The sequence below is a fragment of the Dermochelys coriacea genome, chromosome 4 (assembly GCF_009764565.3).
Source record: "Dermochelys coriacea isolate rDerCor1 chromosome 4, rDerCor1.pri.v4, whole genome shotgun sequence".
NCBI classification, from domain to species: domain Eukaryota; kingdom Metazoa; phylum Chordata; order Testudines; family Dermochelyidae; genus Dermochelys; species Dermochelys coriacea.
Window position 1 is genome coordinate 86,577,094 of NC_050071.1, and position 21,400 is coordinate 86,598,493.

Consider the following 21,400-nt stretch of genomic DNA (forward strand, 5'->3'; position numbering starts at 1 on the left):
ATAATATCTGACTCCATCATCAATTTGTCCTCCTAATGGAAACAACTTGCAACTTCCTGAGTATTGGCTAAAGGGCGTAGCCCTATATTAAATTGAGGGGGAAACAACTCATTCCATTTCTGAAAGAATTCTACCCAAGGAAGCCAGTATTCAGTTGTAAGAAGTATGGATTTGATCTCCAGGGAGATATGTAACATACAAATTTTTTCAGTGATGCCACCATTTAAATTAACAAAGAGTGTGGGCCAGATTTAATGGTGAGGTAAATGATGGGATAACTTCCACGCTGCTGAGTAAGTGAATATGTCACTAAATAAGTATAAACTCCAAACTGCAGGGATGGAGGGGCAGGCATGCAATGGCAGTAAGACAGAACTGGTGGGGGCAAGTGCTTTATGTTATATCTTTTTACACAATCCTGTTTGTTTTTTTCCTGATACAACCACCACCCTTCCACCTCCTCATATGAATTTGAATCCACATACTGACACTAACTTAAACCACTTTTGAATTTGGCCCATTATTTGTTTCTGTTGGCTTTGAAGCCATTTTGCATTTCACTTTCAGTTCAGCAGGAATGAGAACTAGACTACACACACTTTGTGCACCAGCAAAAGTGCCTTACATAGATGTAGCTTATTTTGTTTTGTAGCTGATTTAGTTAAATTGCTGCAACCCCCTTATATGTAAATCAGTTTCAGAATCTCAACAAAAAAGGAATAACTCCCACTTATCTAAAGAGTAGGTAAGAGTAGATCATCCCCAAAAGGAAAAAAATATGTTTTTTCAAAGTATGCTGTTTTTCATAAATATGACTCCAAAATACCATATGGAGTATAAACAGTTACTAACTTTATTTAGCTATTTAAAAATTATCTCTGTGTTTTTACTAATAATCTAATTGTTGGGTATTTTTGGTCACATATAAAGGACTCTGAATTTCCAATGACTCTAACTGTTGAATGACATGGTGACATATTATATATGATGACTCAAAGTGAGCCCTTGTACAAGCTAGAGCAGTGGTTCTCAAACTATGGGGCAAGCCTCTCAAGGGAGGCACGAGCATTTTGCTTTTTTTTTATTGAAGAGCTCTGGCTGTCAGCCCTGGGTGGCTAGCGCTCATGCAGAAGAGCTGTAAATACCTGGGAAGTGGGAATGAAGGGGACAGCCAGAGCCCAGCCAGGCCAGGGCTGACAGCTGGAGTCCTGCCACCCAAGCACGGTCTCTCCTTCCCACCCAACCCCACTGTCTCACTGTGAGGCAGCCCAGGCTTGGGCTCTCCTTCACTCATCCTTCAATAATAGAATCAAAGAATATCAGGGTTGGAAGGGACCTCATCTAGTCTAACCCCCTGCTCAAAGCAGGACCAATCCACAATTTTTGCCCCATATTCCCTAAATGGCCCCCTCAAGGATTGAACTTACAACCCTGTGTTTAGAGGGCCAATGCTCAAACCACTGAGCTATCCCTCCCCACCAAATCCCTCACCAGGAAACAGTCTGAGCTTCAGGCTCTCCTTCCCCCACTCCCCAATCCCTCATCTGGAGGCAGCAGGGCTCTGGCTGTAAGCCCCCGGGTGTTAGCAGCAGCACAGAAATAAGGGTGACAATGGGGCTCAACCCTTCCTTTTGTGCTGCTGCTGGTACAGCACTGCCTTCAGAGCTGAGTGCCCAGCCAGCAGCTGCTGCTCTCTGCTCTGCCTTCAGAGCTGGGCAGCGGTATATGTTCTTGAAGGGGGTGGCGTAAATGACTACAGACACAAAGAAGGGGAGCCCAATCAAGTAAGTCTGAGAACCACTGAGCTAGAGCAATTTTGTTGAAGTCAGTAGAGTTGTACTGTGATGATGCACTCCATATGTTTAATGGAAATATGTTTATAAGTGTGAATATGATGTAACTGGACTATGCTTCATGAAAAGGTCTCTTGTAAGGTATCATTACAAAGCTTATAATCTACTGTGTGTGTTCATCCTATTTGTATGAATGTATCATTCTTGTATCCGAAGCTAGAAATATGAAGTATTACTCTAACATTCTATTGTAATTATGCAAAGTGTGGGCCATTAATGGTAGTTTAGAATCTTGATGGCTCCCACTGACCAGGAAAATTGGTTGTAAATGGCTCTGTTTACTTGTAAGTCTTCCTGTGTGGGGCGGGGACCCAGAGAGACAAAAGATTCCCGCCTTGTGCCAAAGCTATAAAAGGGGGTGGAACAGAACAAAGGGGGCTGCCAGTCATGCTAGTTACCACCTGAGCTGGAACTAACAAGAATGTACCAGGGAAATAAGTGGGCCCAGACTAAGAAGGAGTCTAGTCTGTGAAAGAAGCTTATTGGAACATCTCCGAGAGTGAGATTTACCTGTATTCAGTTTCTTAAATGTATTAGGCTTAGACTTGCATGTTTTGTTTTATTTTACTTGGTAACTTACTTTGTTCTGTTGATTATTACTTGAAACCACTTAAATCCTACTTTTTATACTTAATAAAATCACTTTTGTTTATTAATTAACCCAGAGTAAGTGATTAATACCTGGGGGAGCAAACAAGCTGTGCATATCTCTCTATCAGTGTTATAGAGGGCGGACAATTTATGAGTTTACCCTGTATAAGCTTTATACAGAGTAAAACGGATTTATTTGGGGTTTGGATCCCATTGGAAACTTGGTGTCTGGGTGCTGGAGATCGGTGACTTGCTGAGCAGTTTTTGGTTAAAGTCAGCAGCTTTGGGGGCATGGACCAGACCTGGGTCTGTGTTGCAGCAGACTAGCGTGTCTGGCTCAACATGGCAGGGTTCTGGAGTCCCAAGCTGGCAGTGGAAAACAGGCTCAGAGGTAATTCCAGCACATCAGGTGACAGCATCAATGGGGTCTCTGCAACCGAACCCGTCACATGTACCCACTTACATTAGAGCTGAATTTGGTCTGTCTTGTGTAAAAGTGAGACTGTGCCTTTTAACATGTCTATCAAATATGCACACACTCAAGACATATGTGCTTTTATTCACGAAACACATTTATGATGTTGAAATACAATATTATTCTGTTAACTGGCGGCTTCATTGTTGTGATAATGATCTAAGCAGGTTTTAAACATGCAAGTCTAATTTTTCAGTCATTCTCTAATCTAGTTTATACATGCAAACCTTAAAGGCTGCTTTTTAAAATTGGACTCATAATGATTTTAAGTTAATAGGAAAAAATTGCAAAGCTGAGGCTGGCTATCTCTGATTTCCATTATGTTCTGTATCACTTGTAAATAAATTACCTTTTTCAAGCTATGATTACTACATAAAAGTGATAGAAGCAACAAATCATTAATGATGTGAATTACTGAAAAATACATGAATCAGAGAGTACAAAAGTATTTAGGATTTTTGATTTGATTAATCAGATTTTCAGCATCCATAGTAAAAAATAATTTAAAAATATAATCTTGGCTAAACTACCAAAAATTCTAGCAACTTCTTATAAAGGCATTTTTGTTACTGGATCAGCATATATATGTATAAGACCATTTGAATATCCTCTTGCTGGATATATAATACTGTACTTCCTTGGGACACAATTTAAAATGTGGTTTTTAACGACTTTAGAATCAAGTCTATTACATGTTTTCTATTTATTCTGGACATTCCACAAACCAAAAAAAAAAGCCATGAATCGTGTAAACAAATTAATTCATAACAGATGGAGTGAAAGTAAATTTTGGCATGTACAGAGCTACCATTTCATGGTTGTACAATCTTTGACCCTTCTGTGTTTGTACATGACAGCTGAAGTTGATTTGAAACTTTCCAGGCTAAGAGTCAGTCACATATGAAGAGATGAAGCTCCACTTTTTATAAATGGTGCTTAACACTTGCATTACAGCTTATCAGGAAGAAAAGAAAAAAAAACCCTCTTAACAACTCAGTGTACCACACAAATTCTTGTCTGTTTGCAGACTCTTTTGAGTTTGAGTGACAAAGGGCTGACTTTATGAACACATTATCTTGGATGTACTGATTTTACAAGCTCTTGAAATTGTGCCAGATAAAATACTGCAGCAGCAGCAGCACAGCTAAAAAGGCTCATAACATGAAGAAAGACCCTCCACTTTCTTTGACTGAAGTAATTTCTTTTAAACATCGATGTAAGAAAGTAGGTGGCTTTTTAAAGTTTTATTGCCCTTAAAGTTAACTGTCAATTCACAGCATGGACTGACTGATGTCACCATGCACATGGGAAGTTTAAAGTTTTATGAGGTCTAGCATAGAAGTGAGCAACAACGATATAATTTTTATAATTGTTTTTAAGAAATTAGCTGAGAGATGAGTGAGTAATTCATGGTGTTTGATGACTTTTCCCTCACATCTGCTTGCAAGTTGTCCAAGAGCTGCTTATTCATAGACTTGGGTGGCCAGATCATTAGCTGGGTAAACTGGCATAGCCCTACTGAAATCAATGGAGTTTAGCCAATTTACACTAGTTGAGAGTCTAGGCCTGGATCCTCAAAGATATTTAGGGGCCTAACTCCCATCCAAGGGAATTAGACACCTACTGGTGCCTACACCTTTGAGGCTCTGGGCCCTAACCCTATCTCAAGATAAGAAGGGATCATTATGTTCTTTTTTTCCTCTGGTACTTATATGTCTCCCATTTCCGTAGTATCTAAGCACCTCACAATACTGGACGTATTTATCCTCAGGGCACCCCTGTGATGATAGTCATCTAGCCTGACCTCCTGCATAACACAGATGATTGAATTTCACCCAGTAAATTCTACACTGAGCCCCATAACTTGCGGTGAAACCACAGCATATCTTTTAGAAAGACATACAATTTTAATTTAAAGACTTCAAGTGATGGCGGCTCTCTTGGTAAACTGTTTTAATGATTAATTACTCTGAATTAAAAATTGTGTGCATTATTTCTAGTTATTTCTAGTGAAGTTTTCTAGCTACTTCACTAGAAATAACTAGAAATAATGGCTTTGAGCCATCCAATCTTTTTATGCTTTCTTTTGGCTACTAAGTAAAAAAGTCCTTCTAATAATAGATGTCTTCTTTCTGTGTATGTTCTTGTAGATCATGATTTTCTCAGCTTTATCTGCTATTTAAAATGCAGAATATCTTTTTGCAATGATTCTTTATCTAGGTCATTCCTGAGCATTTTGTTGTCGGTATTTAACATTTGCAATACAAAATTAGAGCTGTGTTGGTTAGTTTTAATTGAACCTATGGCTTACATAGTATGATTTCTCTTCCCTGAGTGGATAAGTATTATTCTTAAAATTAAATTGCCAGTGCAAAAACTCACATTTGAGTCCAAAATTGCTTTCCCTGAATATTCCTTAATATTTCTTATAAAGTTCACTCTTTCCAGAAGCATGCCTACCGGTAGACTCATTTGCTGGGCTGTTTTTGGAAAACCAACACAAGTGAAGTGCCAACCATCAAAACAAATTCAATTTTTTTATCTGAACAAACATACATGGAAAATGTATCTTTGTCCAGCTCTAAATTAGCCCATAGTAGTATGACTATGTCCCAACAAAGTCAGTAGGCTCATGTACCTATAAGATGTCACTAAAACAATAATAAATGTTCCCTGTGTTTGTCCATCATAGTTAGAATGTCCACAATTCTCTGTCTCTAGCCCCTTTGGCTCTCTCTACATTATTTTGTGTGTTTTTGCAGACATTCCTTACTCTCCCAGCTCTACAATGTATTATCTATTACACAGTTGTAAATTAATCTTACTAGTCTATTGATTCAGTAAGTTAAATATGCTTGTGTGTTTCTGAAGCCTAACAAATTTAGGCCCTGATTCAGGAAAGCACTTAGGCATGTGCTTAATGTTAAGCAGGTGCTGAAGTGCTATCCTGATGAGGAATGCTTTTCTGGATCAGGGCCATAGAAAGGAATGGATTCTTTCTTCCTTTCTTTTTTATTAATGTATTTTTCAATTTGTATATTAGGCACTATATTATAGTCTTCTCTCTCCTGTGTTGCAATTTAGTTACAGTCTTGATCACTGCAACTCCTCAGTAACATTCCTGCCCACTGACTCATAAGAGACCTAAGTCTCAACTCTACAGAATTTAATAGCAAAAACAATCTCGCTCACGGAAAGGCTGTGGAATTCTTTGCATCAGTGAGGAAGATTTAACAACTGTAAGGTATGTCTGGAGAGTAAAGGTAAAGATGGTAGGTGCTCTTGAGGGTGTAAGCAGGGATTTGGGGTGCTTTCTACAATGCTGAGTAAAAATGGACGTTTTTGAACCAATAACATATTATTTTAATGATCTCTAATGGTGTGATTGTGTTAAGGGTGGATAGAGATGTTTTGCTAAAACATTTAGTTATGTTATTCAATAAACTCTAAACTAAGATCTGTAGTCCTAAATATATTTTAATACATTAATGTATGAACTATGGCAAGACTGTTTTTAGACCTTAAAATGGGTTAAAATCATTGACTGTGTTTCAGAAAAAGTGGGTGCATTTCCGTAGATGATATTACCCAATGTAAAACAGTGCAATGCTTGAATAATGAGGTAATGAATACTTGTTCATGAGAATGGTTTAGCTTTTAATAATTCTTAAGAATGCAAGGAGAAAAATATTTCCCTGCAGGTCATATACTGACCAATTTATATTTTTAGCAGGAGATTTCACTTCACTGCAAAGGTTCTTGCCTATTATTATTATTATTATTATTTTATTTTATTTATTTAGCACCATTGATGTTCTTGGCACTGTACAAACACAGATGACGCAGTGCAAATTTCACATAGCTTGCAATCTACAGAATTCAGGCAGGCAAAACCAAAACCAAATCACACATCGAGAGTCCAATATTTTAGCAGTGTAGGGTTTTTTGATGGCATTGATACCTATGGATTACCAATGAAGAACATTGAAGGATAAGTGTTTTTTGGAGGAATTTGAACAGAGGGGAAGTCTGACTAGAGCATAAATAGTGGGAGGAAATTCCATGCATAAGGATGGCATGGAAGACGAAAGTTTAAATACATCTACCTGGCTTTTTTTTCTTCAGTGAAATAATTTAAAATCTCTCAGAGAGCCATGCACATCCCCTCCCCGCCCCCAGGAGTCCTGACTCCCATTCCCATGTTCTAACCACAGAAAAACACAATGATCTAATTCATCTTTCCTGGACTCTGGTTTCATTAAAGTTAAGTATAAACTATAATGATGAAGTATGATATGGGGAGGGGAGTGATATGGTTACCACTATCCTCTTATGGATGGAATGTCAGAACATCTCATAAGCCTTAATACTGCTTTATCTAAAGATGATTCTCCTTTGGATCAAGTGGTAGTATTTTGTGTCTTCAGATGAGAAGAACTTTCTTTAAGTTTTTCTCTTCACCTATGGCCCTTCATGATGTGTGGAAAACTGATGACAGCGAATCTGTAAGATCTGTTATCCACCTTCAAGGTTTTTCAGGGGAAGAGCTCCTATGTGTACAATTTCTGTTTTCTTTACCGGTAAATGTTGGTGTTAGAGGGAAAGTCATCTTTATAATTATTCAGCACATATTATCTCTTTGGAGTCAGTAAAGTCAGTAACAGAAAAATGTTCACTAAATCATGTGACTGATTTCAGCTGTGTTGTGACTATTTATTTACTAGTATGGCAGCTTTATTGGAATGAATAGGCTTGCTTGCTGCTTTAATATGTGAATGTTTGTTTATTTATAATCATTGACATAGTGTAGGGAGAGACTTTCTTAATTAATTGTTTTACCTTGTAAGGAGATTTCTGATTAAGTTTTAAGTAACTATGTAAAATGAATGTAACTGTTTAAATAGGCAAAGAGATTAGCATGAGGATGTAGACTGTCATGATGTGTGTCTGTAGTGGCTCATGACTGTGAGTGCCTACCTCAGGGCAGACTGTCAAAACAGGGCAGACACCCCAAACTAGTGGTATATTCTATAATTAGATTTCACTAAGCCAGTGACTAATGTGAACTCCTGGATCACTAACAATCTTACCATGGAGTCAGAAATAGTCCCCACAGACTCTCCAGTCTATCTTGCAGTCCATTTTCTCTCTGATTGTTATGTTTCTCTGGATAAATAAATAATACTTTGTTTTGAAGAAGGTGTCTGCCACTTGCATTTTCAGACAGATCACCGCTCCTGAAGGGAAGTTTTGGGCAGGTGCCAAACTTGGTTGAGCTAGCTAAGGAAACAAAGTTGGTAAACCAGGGTACTGTAACCTGGAGACCCCAATCTAAAAGTGGGCTGAATCACAGGATTCCAACCTGAGAGACAGAGAGATCAAAGGTTCAGCTAATCCTGAACCATGATTTTTTGTTAAAAAATCAGTGGGAGTACAGGGTCCTACTGCAAGTTATATTGGAAGGGAGGTCTAATTAGGTGCAATGGGTGCAATGGGAGGAGTTGTATTATACATTAAGTGCCCAATTCTGCAACCTGCAACCTCACAAGTGGTCCCATTTACCTTACAAGTATTTGAAATATGAAGAAATAAATAAAATATAGGGAAGCTAAGCCAAAGAGGTGAATTTTATACCAGATATCATCATAGGCACTGACTTCTTCTGGCACCGGTGAGTGCTCTACCGCCCTCTGTCCCCACCCCACCCCAACTCCACCCTTGCCCTGCCCCCTCCCACCCCAATTCCAACCCCTTCCCCAAAGTCCCTGCCCCAACTCCACCCCCTCCCTACCTCTATTTGACTCCTTCCCCAAATCCCTGCCCCGGCCCCACCTCTTCCCCACCTCCTCCCCTGAGCACGCCATGTTCCTGCTCCCCCCGTTCCCTCCCAGAGCTTGCTACAGCTGTTTGGCAATGGCAAGCACTGGGAGGGAGGGAGGAGTAGAGATGCGGCGCACTCAGGGGAGGAGGAGGTGAGGCTGTGGGAGCAGGGTGGGGAGCTTGGCTGCCGGTGGGTACACCCACTAATTTTTCCCCATGGGTGCTCCAGCCCTGGAGCACCCACAGAGTCGGCATCTATGGATATCATATCAGTGAAACTATCTTTTGGCTGTGCTAGAGCCGGCATAGATAAAGTTGTATTCCAGAGAGTTTCCAACTCCAATCCTTGTGGACCTCTGCATGAGAGAGACTTCATTTAAAATGAAGGGACCTTTTAAACTTCATTTAAAATGAAGGGCCCTGGTTACTTCATTTTAATAGAATATACAAACTCATCTGCACAAATTCTAAACTCCTACACCTGATCTATAGCTTACATGCAATAGATCAAACATACGGTAAGAGGTGTAGGCTGAGTAAAAGAACTCTGATGAGTAAAGTCTGCTTTTGCATCAACATCTGTTTAAGGTGTCTTTGCTACTCCCTTTAAACAATGAAGTTACTTTACTTAGAATGATGTTCAATCCTTGAAGGATTAACACTCCATTGGAGCCCTTCAGATTGGGGAACTCTCTGTGGAACAGTTGGAGTGTGAAGATTAGTGTGCAGTTTATGAAAATAAATGCCTGCAGTTATGCATAATTTTGCGAATTATTAAATGAAATAAATATAATCCTCAAGTCCTAGACAATAAACTTGATCACAACTGTATGTAGAATAAGTAGTATGACCGAGATAGTCAAAGCTAGAAACTAAAGGTCACGTGCAAGTTGCCCAGCTAGCTGATGTACTCTTAGGTCACTCATCTCCCATGACTGAAAGAAAATCATTGCAACAGGTGGCAACAGCTGCTTTCTAGACTATAGTAGCTGCAAGTAACTGTAGAGAATGACTACACAGATATGTGAAAGTGCCTCAGGTTTGTCATGGTTCAAAGTATTTGAAATCCAGATTAATGTCAGAGTTCAATGACAGGCAGGTTTGAAAATTCTGCTTTCATTAAAACTGAAATTAATAGGGTGGCACTGGTATAAATAAGAGCAGAATTTGGTCCTCTGAGTTTAAATTAAATATTCAGATAATATAATGCCTATAATAATAGCTGGTCAGCATGGGAAACAATTTAAGGTTATGTTTCAGAAAATCTATGACAAATAGTCAAGGCTGAGATTTTCAGATCATACTTTATAACACACATTTATAAAAAGTTTATAAAGGGCTAGTCAGTGATCAGTAGATCTAATAATAGATATTAGAAACCTACTACAGGTACGAGTAGCATTAGAGATTGTCAGCAGCAAATTCGTGGTAGGTTTTATAGAACATTATAAGCCATGGTTATTTGGCTAGGCTTGTTAGACTCTAACAATTGATTAACCATTATTAAAACATATATTAATCATTTATTAACCCTTCATAATTTTTTTCTAAATGTAACCTTAAAATAAAATGTGATTTTTTTTTCAAATCTTCCCTAAGAGAACTGGATGCTCAATTGCCATTAAAACTAGTGGGAATTTCGTATCCATATCCCCTAGGTAACTTTAAAAATTTCAGTCCATGGCACATAGCAACACTTACATTAACATTGCCCATGGTTTTTCATTCTAAATGGTCATTTTCAGTTTTCTCAAAGTTTTAAATTTTGGGGTGAAATTTGATACATTTGCTCTCTGTCCCTGAGACATTCTGAACATTTCACCAAAAACAGACCAGCCATTTTCAAGCATAGTAAATTACACGGTGGGAAAAGTGCATTTTTTCTACAAAATCAAAAGATCTGCAAAATGAAGGTGATAAAAATGACATTTGGCAGGGCCAGAGCCTCTAGGACATGTGCTTTTCAGAGGTCTCGTGAACATTAGATCTGATTTGGCTGAGTTATAAAAGTTTAAAAAAACATACTTCACATATGCACACTGTTTTTTGTTACACAATATAAAGAACAATCTGCCAGTGTTCCTTTGGCATTGCACATGCATGCGTAAATAAACCGAGTAGAAATTTCCACAAAAGCTATTCTCTATCACGCACATACTGAAGTGCTTTGCTAAAATTGAACCTTAATCTCTCTGTATATTAGGCCTTGTCTAACCACAAACTTGCATTGGTTTAATTGAAAATGTTTTTCAAACTAATGTAATTAGTGCAAAAGGCTCTGTGGACACTCTTATTCCAGTTTAAAGCAGGCTTATTTTGGTTTAGTTAAAGTTAGTTAGGAATTGGTTTAAATTAAACTGAAATAAACCACTCTTAAACTGAAATGAGTGTCTATACAGCAGTTTGCACCAGTTTAACTAAATCAATTAAAAAACCCAATTCAAGTTAAACCAACACAGCTTTCTCATGTAGACAAGCCCTGAGTTTCCCATCTCTAAAGTGAAGACAATAACACTACCCTACCAAACAGGAAGTTGTGAGGCTAATTTTATTAATGTTGAGGCACTGAGATACTATGGTCATAAGAGCTTTTCATAGAATCATCGAATCTCAGGTTGGAAGGGACCTCTGGAGGTCATCTAGTCCAACCCCCTGCTCAAAGCAGGACCAATCCCCAATTTCTGCCCCAGATCCCTAAATGGCCCCCACAAGGATTGAACTCACAACCCTGGGTTTAGCAGGCCAATGCTTTTTAATATAAGGTTTTTGTGAAATATGATATAATAATAGTTTACAAATCAAGTAAAGCAGTTTAAAATGTCATATACTGTACAGTACAACATACTCCCAGAAAATTTTTCAAAAGCAGTTCTTGTCTAGGGTTGCCAGTTTGGTTGGACCTATTCCTGGAGGTTTCATCACCTGACATATCTTTAAGTAAAGATTAATCATTAATTCCTGGAGATTCCAGGCTAATCCTGGAAGGCTGGCACCCCTATATCTTGTCATCAGTGGTATGGAAGCTGAATATCACAGTTTCTATTCTACATATTTCTAACAATAATTCTGTGGCAGAGGTCTGATTATGTTCTATTCTATCCTGCTGACAGGAGAGCTTCATAGAAGACATCTTCTCTAATTCAGACCAAATTCACCTTTCAGTTCTGTTGATGTAACTGAGAGAAATTTGCCCTACCTTTTATATTGTCTGTCTTGTCCATATTTTTTCAAGGACCATATTTTCTAAACATTATCCCAAGCCCGCTTCTACCAAAGTCAAAGGGAGTGAATGAGGTTTTTGTTTGTTTTTTTGTTTTGCAATTTTGTGATTTCCTAGCCTCTGAATATCTTTGCATGAAAATATATTTTCAGTACTCATTCAAATGAATATTGGTGATCTATTAAAAGTGGCGTGCAAGGGGGGGAATGATTTTGTGCTTTTTTTTTTTGCTTGTTCATTATGTATAAAGAAAGTATGGGTTTCTCTGCCCCCACCAAAATAATTCCCTCCCCCCATTTGAAATATAGTGAAAATAGTGCCTGGAGGATTTTAAAGGGCTAAATAAAACAGATTTAAATTAATGCAGATTTTATTGTTACTTTCTTTTGCAGTTTCCTGAGAATGAAGATTTTGAAACTGTTTAATTTCATCCTTGCAAATTGCTTAATAATGGCCACTGGTAACTCGGTAAGTTTTACTAATTCCAATCGTATTTATAATGCCCTTGTTTATTTCTAACAGTATAGAAGAGGTCAAGAATAAGTTACATTATTCTTATGTCTAAATTTTCCTCTAGCGAAAGGTTAACTTCAAAAAGTTCAGAAGGATTGTTTGGAGGAGCACCCAAAAGTTTGGGCAATATAACAAACATCCAAATCAGTCAGATTTCTTGGATCTGGAAATCTCCTGAGATTGAGCTTTGTGGGAGTGGACTTCTGTGGCAGTAATTCCTGTTGTGGTCAGGCTAGAACTACCACAAGAAAAGTCTCTCAAATTCTTATATTCTGGCACTTCCATTTCTAGTTCTGATAGAAAGTTAGAAGAGTGGAAACAAATGAAAATTAAATCAAATGAAAGGGGAAAGTCTAGGTTTGCTTCATTTCTGTGCAAGTTCACTGACCACAGTGGAAAAAATCATTACATTACCATGAAGTCCATTTTCTTTCTTTTAGTTTTTAGTGGGAAGCTTTGGGACTCTGGTTGACTTTGAAGTAAATAAACTGGTCTAATCCCAGGGTTTTCACCCCTTCAAGGATGCATACCATTTCATCTCATTAAAGTCCTCAAAAAGAGGAAAATACAAATGAAAATTCAATGAAAGATCCTTTAAGTCCTTAGCCTAATTTAAAGTTGTATTTTACTGGACGGATGTTAGTTCCTAAAGAGTTACAAAATGAAGAAATAAAGGGTACATGTGCATATTAATAGAAACAACTGGGTTAAATATGGGACAATGTGTCCAAGAATAGATCTGTCAGCAGCCCTTGAATAATTGTTTCTAAATGTATAGAATAAACAATTGTAGCTAGTGAAGCAGACAAAAGAAGCTATGTTCAATCTGGTTTAAATCAGTGACACTACTATCCTACTAGAGACAGAGCCACAACCAAATAACATTTCTCTAATTATGATAGTATCATAATATTTTTAATTTGATTCATGTATAGACTAAAGAAAGGAAAAGGAAAAGCAATCTGTTTTTCCCAAAGATTCTTGTACTATATGCCTGAGGCCAGAGTCACCATTTCATTACTCTACTTTTACACTGGTCTAACTCCAGTGATTTCAATGGAGTTACCCTGGGTAAAACTGGAGTAACAGGTCCCTAATCTACACATCTGAGAGCCAGGCTGATCCACATTAAAATTATAGAACTGGTTTCTGATTGTCCCCATGGGGAATAAGTCCGGTATTCCAGATATGAGACCCTTATTATTGCTGTTCATCAACAAAGCCTTATAGATCCTGTTTGGAGTTCAGTGAAAGAGAAACCAAAAACTTGAAGTACTGTTCATGCATAGCTAATCAGATATTGTTTTATTCTTTTTTTCTGGTCAGTCAGTTTTTTATTATGGTACCAGCTGTCCAACACCGCTGATAGGCACCTAATATCCTAATATAAAAAGGATGAATTCAAACTGGAGCAGGTACAGAGAAGGGCTACTAGGATGATCCAAGGAATGGAAAACTTGTCTTATGAAAGGAGACTTAAGGAGCTTGGCTTGTTTAGCCTAACTAAAAGAAGGTTGAGGGGAGATATGATTGCCCTCTATAAATATATCAGAGGGATAAATACAGGAGAGGGAAAGGAATTATTTCAGCTCAGCACCAATGTGGACACAAGAACAAATGGGTATAAACTGGCCACCAGGAAGTTTAGACTTGAAATTAGACGAAGGTTTCTAACCATCAGAGGAGTGAAGTTTTGGAATAGCCTTCCAAGGGAAGCAGTGGGGGCAAAAGATCTATCTGGTTTTAAGATTCTACTCGATAAGTTTATGGAGGAGATGGTATGATGGGATAATGGGATTTTGGTAAGTAATTGATCTTTAAATATTCAGGGTAAATAGGACTAATCCCCTGAGATGGGATATTCGATGGATGGGATCTGAGTTACTACAGAAAATTCTTTCCTGGGTATCTGGCTGGTGAATCTTGCCCATATGCTCAGGGTTTAGCTGATCGCCATATTTGGGGTCGGGAAGGAATTTTCCTCCAGGGCAGATTGGAGAGGCCCTGGAGGTTTTTTGCCTTCCTCTGTAGCATGGGGCATGGGTGACTTGAGGGAGGCTTCTCTGCTCCTTGAAGTCTTTAAACCATGATTTAAGGACTTCAATAGCTCAGACATAGGTGAGGTTTTTTGTAGGAGTGGGTGGGTGAGATTCTGTGGCCTGCGCTGTGCAGGAGGTCAGACTAGATGATCAGAATGGTCCCTTCTGACCTTAGTATCTATGAATCTATGAATCCACCAACATGGGGATCTTTGGGCTCTTGTATCAAGGGTATTTTTACATAGTGTATTTCAATTTCTACCGTAACTGGCTACACAAGGTGGAAAGCAGTGGAGAGTATTCAGGCTCTGTATTGGTCTTTCACTTTCATGAGCTCTAAATTCACTTGCAAATATTTAAAGTAAATAAAAAGAAAACTTCAGTTGAAAATCCAAAGTTTAGAATAACAGCATGTAGAGACTTAAAATATCTTCAAATGATACTGATAAGTAATTTGGACTCAAAATAAGTGATGGACCTCCATTTATTTATGTCCTCCAGATTTGAATTAATCTCCCCCCCCCAAAAGTCTCTTCTTATTATCAAGATTATATAAAATAAACATTAACTTCCCATTATTGCTAATTTTCTAGGAATCTTGGTTAAGTGACTCAATTAAGGACTAAGAGTCATGGGTTCTGGACTGTGTCAGTGACTCGCTGTGTGACCTTGGGCATATTAGTTAACTTTCTATGCCTCGGTTTATCCATCTGTATTATTATTTATTGCTTGTATTATCGTAGCACCTCGGAGATCTGGTCTAAGACTGTGGATCCTTTGTGCAAGGTATTGTACAAACACAGAACAAAAAGACAATCCCTACCCCAATCTAAGTACAAGCCAAGAGACAGTTGAGATACAGACAGACAAAAGGGGAGTGTTGCTGCTAGCAGGCTGGCTTACAGGACAACTGAAACAGTTGCTGGTAAAAAGCACTTTATTTCCCTTCCCAGAGCCATATATATACAGCACTTGTTTATTCCTTTTCTGTTGTTTATCACCCAATGTTCCCAACATTCTTATCTTTGGGTTCCATTATCTTGTGGTAGTGAAGACTCTCAGACGCTGCTTAGATCATCAGTCCTTAGTTCAGCCAAAGGTTAGTCCTCAGTTCAGCCAAAGTTTTCTGGCCTTGTCCTTCATCTCTTGTTACCCGCAGCCCCACCTCTTGTTCTGTTCTTTTCCATTATTTGGTACACATTTCTAAAACATCTGATACTCAGTATTTCCCACATCTCCCCCTTTTTGTTTAAAAGCAGCTTGAATCATCCGTGACATTCCCCAACGCATACATTGAACTATATATGGACCACACAAACAAATTATACCAATACAGATACCAATTAACAAAAGGGTGTGCAACAACGATGTTATCCAAACAGACCATCCAAATCCCGACAACCAATCCCAAATAGGGTTGGTCTCCTTTGTCAGCTTATGAATATTTTGTTCTAATTTTGCAAGTAATTCATGAACAGAGTGAGAATGATCTGACAAATTAAAACAACACATACCCTCAAAATCTTCACATCCGTGTCCATGTGCTAATAACAAAAAATCAATTGCAGCACGATTTTGTAAAACTGCATGGCGAATGCTATCTACATCGGTTAATAACACAGTTAATATTTCAGATGTTAAATTAAACTGTTTAATACTCCAACAAGCTAATTTCTCTAAATTAAAAGCATTTTCCATAGTAGCAACACCAGGGGCAAGAAACACTGCAAATACTTTTGAAGGAGTGTCCCAAAAAATCACCGTATCCTTACAATCCGGGGTAAAATCTTCCAGTGCCCTTTTTGTACGATTTGATTTTTGGCTAAGTATTCTACGACTAGGGGCATAAAGTGTAAGCCTGCCCAAATAACATGGTCCGCCTATAGGGTAACTAGGAACACCTTGCCAGGCACGATTTCCGCAAATAAGGAAGGTACCCGGCGGTAGGGCCTTTGCAGACCCATTATTCCAAATTCCTTTAGGGGGTAGTTGAATACCTATATTAGCCCCACCAGCATGACAATAATTGCCTGCCACGAACGAAGCCCCAGGAGTGAGATTTTGCATATTATGATACATTGACATATCCATCTTCCATCCATACTTGTAATATAATACAGGAAATTGCCCTCCAAACTCAATGCAACCCATCGAATAATTATTAGTATTATTAATTGTAGCTGGTAGGGACCCCAATAAGGTTAACTCTTGCGGGGGATTGTACAAAGATCGGTTTAATGAGTTTATAATAGTTCCCTGTGGAAGTTCCCAAGCCACTCCCGGGCATAATGCTCCTGGTGCTCCATTATACATTTTATAACAAGTAGCATTAATGTTAATATTATTATAATTACTTGATTGTAAAATAGTGTTATTATTTACATAACCTCGAAACCTTTCCAAATTTATACTAGGGTAACCAATAAGGCATGTGCTAAAGGGGTCTGTTGGTGTTGCCATTGACAAACAAAATGACGACTGTCCCGTCTGATTTGCCCATTTTACCCACACATTCTGGCGTGGATCAATTCGAGTAGGGAGAGAAGAGGCCGGCCAAAGCAGCCATAGGGCTATCAACAGGAACTGCAGTTTCATCTTTTCCCAGGATCTCTATCCAGGGCCGCACCCACTTTGCAGGTATCCACCGAGGACCTACATCAAGAGAGACACAAGCATAACCCCGTCCCCAGGTTAGCAATTGTGCTGGCCCCTTCCATTGTTGAGAGGCATAGTCAAACCATTTCACCTTAGGTTTCTTCTGCTCATGTTCTATCCCAATACTTCCTAGATGTCTTTGCATTGGAACATGATTGTTATCAGCACTACTAGGTTGCAACCAATTAAGGACAATTAAGGACCGCTTTAGCTAATCGCCCAGCTGCTGTCTGAACTACTGCATCCTGTCCAGTTTGTGCCTGCTTATCCAACATTCCTTTCAAAGTACCATGAGATCGTTCAATAATGGCCTGGCCTGTCGAATTGCCTGGCACCCCTGTTTTGTGTGTTATCCCCCACATTTGTAAAAAGGTTGCGGTGCGCCTGGCCACATACCCAGCTCCATTGTCTGTCTTTATCGATCGGGGCACCCCTAATGCAGCAAAACATGCCTGCCAATGTTTTATCACATCCTTGCAGCCTGTGGACACGTGGGGTGTAGCCCAGATAACTCCAGAGAAGGTGTCCACTGACACGTGGATGTATTTTTGCTTTCCGAATTGGTTATATTGGGTGACATCTGACTGCCATAATGTTAAAGCCTCTAGACCTCGGGGATTGACCCCGGCGGGAAAGGTAGGTGTCAACCTATTACATTCTGAGCAAGAGGCTACAATACTTCGGGTTTGGGATATAGGTAGAGAGAATTGTCGCGCTAGGGCTTTCGCAGATTCATGGAAAAATCCATGAGACAGGCGAGCTTGCTCAAACCGATTGGGTACTACCACGGATCCCACCAGTGCATCCGCCTGATCGTTGCCCGTGCTTAAGTATCCAGGCAGGCCACTATGGCTCCTTATATGGCCTACAAAGTATGGATACTTTCTTTCATTGAGTCGATGCCAAAGGCGCAAGAGTATCTGTTGCAATGCTGGATTATGAACCTTTCCCAGCATAGCTCTCTCCAACCTGTTTACTAACCCCACGGCATACTTAGAATCGCTCATCACGTTGAGCGATTCTTGGTTCCAGTGGTCAAATGCCAAAAGTATAGCTAGGAGTTCTAATATCTGTACCAACCCCTCGCTAATAACCTTCTTATGGGCCCAAGTATGTCCATCCCACCAGACTACCCCTGCTCTCCCTGTTCACTCCACCGCATCGGTAAATACTGTTATTCCTGTCACTGGAGTCTCCTGTCTCATAAGGTGTTTTTCCAACTGCAACGGGGAAGAAAACAGGCGGTGGGGAGGGTAATGACAACTCAATTGTCCCTGATAATTTGCTAGGGCAACAGCAAACACAGTGTTATACATCAACAGATGTGTAATCATCGTTTTTGAAAATGGCAACAAAATCTGATGCGGATCAAGTCCTGTCATTACAGTTACTCTTTTCCGTGCTCGCACTATTAGCATGGCTATTGCCTCAATTCTGGAAGTTACCGTACGCACATTTTTACACGGTGGAAATATCCATTCCAAACCGACTAGGGGGTCTTTATCCCTTGTATCCCATTGAAATAATAGCGCTTCTAATACTGCATCTAGGCTAAAGACCGCTACCACGAGGGGTAAGTTTTCCCGATATCTCCCGGAATAACCATCCCCCACCTTCTGCCCTATTCGTTGTAATGCTTGCTTCTGTAATACCAACAGTTGTCGTTTATCTCCCGGGGCTCTCCCCCCTTTTAATAAAGGAAGAAGAGGAATTATATCCTGATTTGTGATGCCACAAAGGGGGCGAAGCCATTGCAGTTCACCTAGCATTTTCTGTGCATCATACAGTGTGCAAACATGAGGAGAGATTGTCAATTGTTGGGGGCGTACGGTGCAGTCAGTGACCCGAAGTCCCAAATACAAAAAAGGGGCTTTAGTCTGAACCTTTTCTGGCACCACAAACAGACCAGCTTCTGCTAACGTAAAGGTGATCTGCGTTATAACCATGGGTTCAAAAGCTACGGGTGCTGCAAATAAAAGATCATCCATGTAATGATATATTTTCCATTGGGGATACTTCATTTGGATTGGGCGTATTGCCATGCAACGAAGAGCTGGCAGATGGTAGGGGAATTTTTCATTCCTTGGGGCAAAACCTTCCATTGATACCGTACGGAAGGTGTTTCACGATTTACCATCGGAATAGAGAAAGCAAAGCGCTCTCTGTCTCGCGGGTGTAATGGAATAGTAAAATAACAATCCTTCAAGTCAATGATTAGTAATGGCCACCCCGAGGGGATCATGGACGGGGCAGGTAAACCGGGCTGTAGAGCACCCATGTCGACCATAATAGCATTAATGGCATGCAAATCTTGGAGCAAGCGCCATTTTCCTAATTTCTTTAGGATAGTGAATACAGGTGTATTCCATGGACTAACTGAGGGTTCTAGATGGTCAAGACGTACTTGATCCTCTACTAGTTTTGTTAATGCGGCAAGTTTTTCTGTTGGCAGCGGCCACTGAGCAACCCAAATTGGCTCATCGGATTTCCATTCCAATGCCAGGGTTGGCCGCTCCTCAGTGGCCGCTAGTAGAAAGGGGGGGAGCTAATCACCACCCCCCATTGACTCAAACAATCCCTCCCCAACAACCAAATAGTTGTATCGACAAGGTAAGGGCGGACTGACCCCCTTAACGTATTATCGATTGCATCAGTAATGTTAATAAAAAATCACTCAGCATGGGCTCACGCTGTCCGCCAATGCCCTGAAGAAGTGTGGTTACCGGTCGAAGTGGCCATGTCGCCGGCCAACCTTGCAGGGGCAACACCGTCACATCTGCCCCAGTATCGACAAGGACCTGATGCTCAAAAGAAGCACCATCTGGGCCTTTAAATTGAACTAATCTAGTGGGACGATCCCGTCCCACTGACAAAACAAATGCTGTTGTGAGTGGTGTGGGGTCTACCTGACTGGACGACCCGAAGCCCCCAGTCCCCTCTTATCTGGGATGACTTTACAGGAACAATCGCACGAAAGGGTATTAATTGTGCAATTTTAGTTCCGGCCATTATTGTAATAGGCGGGCATATAGCTCGTACCATAAACCCTATGTTCCCTCTATAATCAGCATCAATTAGCCCTGGAAGCACAAAAAGCCCCTGCAAGGAGGCGGATGATCTATCTATTAATAACATGCTTAACCCATACCCCAGTGCTCCCGATGCTACCGATGGAACGAGCGTCACCCTATCATCGTCTAAGGAGACGTCGGCGGCTGTGGCCAAATCAACTCTGGCACTGCTGGAAGTTGCCCCACAGAGGCTGTCCAAGCAGCCGGCGTATTGTTTGTCCTCATGCCCTGCCGGCTGGTGCTCCGCGGGGCGTTTCCCGACCCGACAAAGGGGTCCCATCCTTTTTAAACTGGGAGTGACACTCAGTAGCTTTATGACCGAATTTTTCACATCGATTACACGTCCCAGGAAACGGGGAGGGAAGTGCATTGTTTTGTGGCTGACCTCTTTTCTTTGGGCAATCCCGTTTTAAATGACCCATCTTCCCACACTGATAACACGCCCCTCCTTTCCCTTTCGCCAATTTGGCTTGGAGGTATTCAAGGCTACCGCCAAGGCGCGTGCATGAATCTTTGCCTTATCCTCCTCCTCCACCAAGGGGGCACGAGTGCAGGCTTCAATCATTTCGACTAGGGAGGCCGATTTTGGTAAAGTCACCAAAATCTTCTTACACGTGGGATTAGCATTTTGAAGGGCTAAATCTACCCCCAGCGCCGATCGAGCTTCTGGTGTTAAATTAGGGGCCCTATCTAATGCTGTCCTTAGACGGTCCAAGAAGAGGGCAAAGGATTCGCCCATACCCTGCGTGATTTTTAAATATGGGGGTGAAGGGGTGCCCAAATCAGGGAGCTCCTTAAATGCCTCCAATGCTAGAAGTTGAGACTGTTGTAATATTTGGGGTACCAATCACGCCTGTAGCTGAGGATCTTCAACTCGCCCCTGTCCCAACAACATGTCTATTGATGCTACCTGGAGAGGGTCGTCCTGGGGTCTATCTAAATTAAGCACTGCCGCGTGCTCAGCCTTCTTTCTCCATGAATCCTTCCATAATAATCTTTGTGTGGGTGTTAACAACATATCTGCAAATTTCTGGGCGCCAAAGGGACACATCGCTTGCCCTGAGAATATTTGTTCTAATAACGCTTGTACATACGGATTTTTCAAGCCGTACGCCATAATAGCTTTCTGAGCCTCCCTCATCAGTTTCCAATCTAACGGCACC

General features: G+C 40.3%; 1 protein-coding gene across 6 annotated transcripts in view; it reads left to right on the plus strand.

Moving 5' to 3' along the window:
• The first annotated feature begins 5,986 nt into the window (after window positions 1-5,986).
• FGL1 (fibrinogen like 1) overlaps window positions 5,987-21,400 on the plus strand; it is a 60,336-nt gene continuing 44,922 nt past the window's right edge. Inside the window, exons 1-2 of one of the 6 annotated variants that reach the window (XM_043513701.1) lie at window positions 5,987-6,182; window positions 12,352-12,427. In XM_043513701.1, coding sequence (XP_043369636.1) covers window positions 12,362-12,427 — 66 coding nt within the window. In that variant the 5' untranslated portion in view covers window positions 5,987-6,182; window positions 12,352-12,361. Of the gene's footprint in view, window positions 6,183-7,302; window positions 7,425-12,351; window positions 12,428-21,400 lie in introns of those variants that run through there. The other 5 variants (XM_038398537.2, XM_038398535.2, XM_038398536.2 and 2 more) reach the window with 5 other exon arrangements.